General features: G+C 67.8%; 1 protein-coding gene across 4 annotated transcripts; it reads right to left on the bottom strand.

Annotated features, from left to right (window-relative positions):
* Nucleotides 1-543: 543 nt before the first annotated feature.
* Nucleotides 544-4,847, bottom strand: MXRA8 (matrix remodeling associated 8). 4 transcript variants are annotated; one of them, XM_061185163.1, is made up of 10 exons: nt 4,719-4,847; nt 3,676-3,699; nt 3,272-3,577; nt 3,083-3,184; nt 2,503-2,982; nt 2,213-2,371; nt 1,993-2,029; nt 1,836-1,912; nt 1,662-1,742; nt 544-1,485 (listed from the first exon to the last, which is right to left on the bottom strand). In XM_061185163.1, exons 1-10 carry the CDS (start codon nt 4,765-4,767, stop codon nt 1,415-1,417), a joined length of 1,386 nt encoding a protein of 461 aa, XP_061041146.1. In that variant the 5' UTR covers nt 4,768-4,847; the 3' UTR covers nt 544-1,414. The 4 variants fall into 4 exon arrangements, with proteins under 4 accessions (XP_061041146.1, XP_061041147.1, XP_061041149.1 ...); XM_061185164.1 differs by having other exon boundaries at nt 544-1,482; XM_061185166.1 differs by having other exon boundaries at nt 544-1,440.
* Between the last annotated feature and the right edge of the window lie 351 nt (nt 4,848-5,198).

The following is a 5,198-nucleotide window of genomic DNA, read 5'->3' as shown; positions in this document are numbered from 1 at the left end:
GATCTCAGCCCATCGCTCTGGGTTTTCCAACTTAGGGTGACAGTCGCCCCCTCCTGCCCCCTGCTGTCCCTGAGGGCCTTGGAGGATGGGGTCAGGGTTGGAGAAACAGGCTTCTTCCTACCGCAGCTCCCCTCCCTCCCCCTCCTGTCCTGCTGGCACCCCTCTGAGGGCTCTCCCGCTACCTGCTTCCTCCCCCTTTTTCCTCACTCATTGAGCCCATCCTGGCATCTGCTTCTCTTCTCAGAGGACTGAACTAATACAGTCTGCCCTCTGTCCTCACGTCCACCAACATGCTCCCCTCCCTCACGTCCAATAAACCCTCAGAAGAGGATCTGAAACTGCTTCACAACCAGGAGTAAGTGCACACAATCAGCTCTGATGCTGCCCTTCTCAGGACACCCAGACCCAGACTTCCCACCCAAAGGAATGGGTGATGACAGTAGGACTTCAGATGAAGGAGAACACTTGGGGGTCCCCAAGGGCCAGACTCTGCCCCCCCGGGGAGATGGAGGGGAGCTGTAGAGGCATACCTGGGGCCAAGTCTAAAATCAGATGTGGTCTTTATTGAGATGATAGCAATTCCCCAGGATGAGCAAATGTGGGGTGTCAGGAGTGGCAGCACCGGCCACTCTAAAACCATCTTCACACCCCCTCCTGTCCTCAGCCAGAACAGAGTCAAATGAGGCCTCACCCCCGGACTCCAGCCCAAGGAGTGGCCGAGGGAAGGGAGTCAGGATCAGAAATCACATGGAGCCTAGTGACTGTCAAGGCAGCTTGCTGGAAACAGGGCTGAAGCAGGGTGGAAAGCAGAGAGGGGGCCCCAGGAGGCCAGACGCAGCGCAGAGGGACACTAGCCCTGGGCCTGGAGTGCACGGTCCTCGGGTTACCATGCAGAGCCCAAGACAGCCTGGCAGCGTAACTCGGGGTGCCGTTGAGGGGAGCTGGCAGGCAGCTCCCCTAAGGACGGGGCAAGGAAGGGGTGGGAGTGCCAGGCCTGAGGCTGACCCCAGCTCCAAGAATCCCCACTGAGCCCCCTCACGCCCCTCTCCCTGCAGAGGTGGGGCTCCCAGGCCCCAGTGGGCAGAGGCCAGGAGAGCCTGAGAGACTGGTGAACATCAGCGGGGTCTTGGCCATGCGAGGAGGGAAGAGCACCGGCCGAGCGCTGCTGAAGGGGCCCGGCTGCAGTGCCGGCAGAGTCCTAAGGAGCCCACGATCGCATATGAGGATCCGGTGGCCCCCAAGAGGCGTCTGGAGGCAGCCTCACCCTGCACCAGTCCAGGCCAAGTTCCAGGACAGCGGGACCAGCCGCTGGAAGGGGGGCCAGGCGAGCTGCATGGGGGGCAGGAAGAGTCTTCCGAGGTGGACAGACAAGAGCTGGCAGAGCTGCTGGCCCAGCCAGGAGCCCGGGGTCGCCTTATTTGCAGTACTCCTTCCGGAACTCTGGAAGCCAAGGGGACAGGCGGGTGTCTGCCCTCTGCCCCTCTGCTGTGGGGGAAACAGGGCAGACTACCATCAGGACTGCCCAGGGACTTCTGGAGCACTGAGGTGGCAGGGGACTCCTGCCCGCAGGGCTGCCTGGTGTGTTGGGGCTCTGAGTGGGTGGCAAGGGGTACAGCCCAGCTCTGAGATGGGCAGGGGTCTCCCCCCGCACCTCAGCTCACCTTTGTCCAAGTCGATGCTCTTGGCGGGCAGGGGGCTGTGGGACAGCTCAACCCTCTCCTTCAGGAGGTTGTTTTTGTAACCTGGTGCAGGGAGAGGGCAGGGTGAGGCCTCAGAGACGTGCCTCCCTCACCCCAGGCCTGGGAGCCACAGTCTGTCCCTTTGGTCTCCCTCACCTAGTCGGATGTCCTCCCTCCTGTAAAGAGCCTGGTCCCCGGCAGCCACAGCAAACTCCACCATGTTCACGTCCTTCCTGGAAGCGGGAGGGTGGTGGGAGGTTAGAGCGGTGGGCAGGTCTGCCTGGTCCCCGGGAGAGCCGGAAGGGGCACTCACCCCTTGGACTTGGACTTCTTGTCGGAGTACTCGTAGCCTGGGGAGGGAGAGTCGTGTTGGGGGCAGCCTCCCACTTCCCCAGCGCCCCCAGCCCAGGCAACGAGGCTCATGGGGCCCTCTGCTCGGGCCACTGCGCCCCAAGTCCCACCTCCGGCCGGGAAAGACTTCCTAGTGCTGGCCTCAGCCCCGGCGTCGCGAGCCCCCGCCACCCCCCGCTCACCTCCGCGGCGGCGCTGTCGGGTGGCCAGGATGACGGTGATGAGCAACAGGATGAAGAGCAGCAGGGTGGCCAGCACGTAGCCCAGCTGCTGGAAGAAGTGGGCCCGGCCCTCGGGGACGATGACGTTGATGACGCTGCGGCCGCGCGCCAGCGTGGGGTCTGCGGGGATCGGGCGGGGACCGCGTCAGGGGGCGCGCGGCGCGCCGACCCGGGCCGGCCTCAGCCCGCGGGGCCCTCCCCCCGCAACGCTGGAGTCCCTGATTTGGGGCCGGAGGGGGCCGCAGACGTGCCTCCTGCACCTGGGCCGGGCGCGCCGCTGTGGCTGGAGCCGTTGCCCGGCGAGTCCCGCGGGGGCGGCCGGGCGGCGGGCTCGGTGACCTTCAGGTGGAAGACGCGGCGCTCGTGTAGGCCGCAGTAGTGGTGGTGCAGGTGGCAGGAGTAGGTGCCCTCGTCTGCCGGCTCCAGCGGGTCGATGCGCAGCGAGAAGTCGCCGCGCGCGAAGGCGTCCGCCCCCACCGCCACGCGCTCCCGCAGGAAGGGCGGCCCGTAGGCGCGGCGCTCGCCCGACGCGTACAGGTCGAGCAGGCGGTCCGCGCGGTCGTGCGGCACCCCGGGCGGCTGCCGGTCCCAGTGCACCACCTGCTGCGCCTCCTCCAGGTGCCGGTCGGTCCACACGTGCGCGCGGTTCACGCACGTCAGCAACGCGGGCGCGCCGCGCTCCACCGCCAGCACCTCCTTCTCGCCGTCCCAGTGCGCGCCGGCGGCCCGGGCTGGGGGAGCGAGGCCGGTCAGGGACCCCGGGCCGGGAGGGGGCCCGGAGGGAGCGCGGCGGGGGTGGGAGCGCACAGGCGGGGGTGGGGGCACACTCACGGTCGTCGGTGACCTCGAGGCGCACGGCCAGGCTCTCGTAGAGGTGGCAGTAATGGTGGTGCAGGTTACAGGTGTACAGCCCCTCGTCTGTCTCCTCCACCGCTACGGACCGGGGGAACCCAGCGATGAGCTCCGCGGCCTCGCCCGCGCCCCCGCAGCCCCGCCCCCGCTCGGTCCCTCGGGCCGTACCGCGGATGAGCAGCGAGAAGTTGCCGTCCTGGAAGGCGGAGGGGGTCAGCAGCAGGCGGCCGCTGTCGCGCGGCTCGTACACGCGCTGCTCGCCCGCCGAGTACATGTCCACGAGTCGGCGCGCGGGGCCGCCGGCCGGGCCGCCGCTGAGGTCCCAGTGGACCACGCGCTGGCGGTCGTGCAGCCGGTCTTGCGTCCACACCATGCGCGGGCTCTGACAGCGCAGCACCGCACGGGCGCCGGCTGCCCAGCTCACTGCAGACTCGGACACCACGGAGCTGCCGGGGGTCGCGGGCCCGGCTGGCCCTGGTGGAGAGGGGAAGTGACCGCGGGAGGGGTGAGACCCAAGGGGACAGGTACAGGGTGGGGCTAGCAAGGGTTCCCAGGGGAGGGTGGTCACTAACCTGAGGACAGAAGGACAGAAGAGCCTGGAAGGAGAGGAAGCAAGAGTCATACTGGGGAGGGGTCACCCACCCGAACCGGCCCCCACTTGGCTCCCTGGGCCCCTTCGATAGTCCTCGCTGAGGTCGGTGCTAAGGACACCCTCTTGACAGGTGGGGGTAAATCCAGAGAAGCCAGGAGGGCAGAGGCGGGGGTCTCCTTCCCCCCCACCTCTCCCAGGCCCCCGCTTAATCCTCATGGCCACCTGCCCAGGCTGCGGGTGAGTGGTGGGGCCAGGCCAGCTCTGGATGTGTGCCTGTCACCAAGCGCCACATTCAGGAATGGTGGCCACCCTAACCATCACTGCAGCAAGGCCACAAGAGCACCAGCACCTGACACCTCGGGCTGGTTTGCGGGGCTTCTGCACGTGCATATCCGGTGTGGCACCTGCCCGGGGCCATGCCGCACAAGCCCTCCAGGGTCCTCAGACGGCTGGCGCCCCACCCAGGAGCCCCCTCGGCCTTCCCGAAGGGCAGAGGTCTGAAGCACGAGAAGGCTGGAAGTGGGGAGTGACCCCACCATCTGCCACCCCACACACCAAATTCCTGCTCCAGAGATGTGGCCGGGTGCCCAGCCGGATGGAGGAATGTGCCGGGTCAGCAGGCCAGCCCGGAAGGGGTGGGGTGGGGGGGTGAGCTCAGGGGCCTGGGAGCAGACCCTGCGAGCCCCCCTCAGTCCCCCACCCACTCCCCTCCTGACAACAGAGAAGCACAGGCCTGAGGGGTGTGCCAGAGAAGTGGGGGGCGCCAGGGACCCCAGGAGGAGCCCCCGCCTTGGCCTCCCTCCCTGCCCGGCCCGTCTCCAGCGTCCAGTGAGGGGAAGTTCTGTGGGACCTGACCTGAGGCCTCACCACCTCCACGGCCTGGGAGCCTTCTCGTGGTGAGCAGCTCCCTCTGAGGCCCCCAGACCCACCCCTTCCCGGCTGAGGCACCCCCCAACCCTGGGCTCGGGCTCAGACCCACCGGCGGCTCCGGCCCCCCGATCCCACCCCCACACCCGCACTCACTCTGCAGAAGCACGAGTTTCCAGAGCAGGACCCGGGCCCGCAGCTCCATGGCGCCCGCCGCGCCCGCCTGGCCCGCCTGGCCCGCCGGCGCTTTGTCTCACTCAGGCTCTAACTCTCCAGAAAAACAGCCCGGCCCCCCCCCTCCCCCTCCCCTCCCCCTCCCCAGCACCCGCTGTGACATCATGGAGCAGACCGCCCCCTCCGCTCCTGCCCGGCCCCTTGGCCTCCCCGCCTTCCCCCGTCCTTGGTCCTTGGCCGGCCTGGTGGGAGGTGTCAGGCCTTGGCCACTGTGTTCCCAAGGGTGAGGGGAGTCACTCTGGCTTGGGTCCTGGAGAAGATGGCAGTAGCCCAGCCCAGAAGGGGCAGGGGGACCTGAGGGTATGGCCCCAGATGCCTTGTGGGTGTCTGTGACATACATACGGAGCCCTTCTGGGGCCACTGCAGGTCTGGGGTTCGGGGGGGAGCATCTCCTCACCAGCA

This window comes from Eubalaena glacialis, chromosome 3 (genome assembly GCF_028564815.1).
Source record: "Eubalaena glacialis isolate mEubGla1 chromosome 3, mEubGla1.1.hap2.+ XY, whole genome shotgun sequence".
Taxonomy (NCBI): domain Eukaryota; kingdom Metazoa; phylum Chordata; class Mammalia; order Artiodactyla; family Balaenidae; genus Eubalaena; species Eubalaena glacialis.
This window is presented reverse-complemented; position numbering and strand designations above follow the sequence as displayed.

What these genes read in the sequence shown, in the direction of transcription:
- MXRA8 (XM_061185163.1), bottom strand. Translation starts at nt 4,767, where the DNA reads ATGGAGCTGCGGGCCCGGGTCCTGCTCTGGAAACTCGTGCTTCTGCAG. An exon ending in TTCTGTCCTTCTGTCCTCAG is followed by an intron (nt 3,578 to 3,675) that starts GTTAGTGACCAC and finishes CCTCTCCACCAG; the next exon opens with GGCCAGCCGGGCCCGCGACC. An exon ending in AAGAAGTCCAAGTCCAAGGG is followed by an intron (nt 1,913 to 1,992) that starts GTGAGTGCCCCT and finishes TCCCGCTTCCAG; the next exon opens with GAAGGACGTGAACATGGTGG.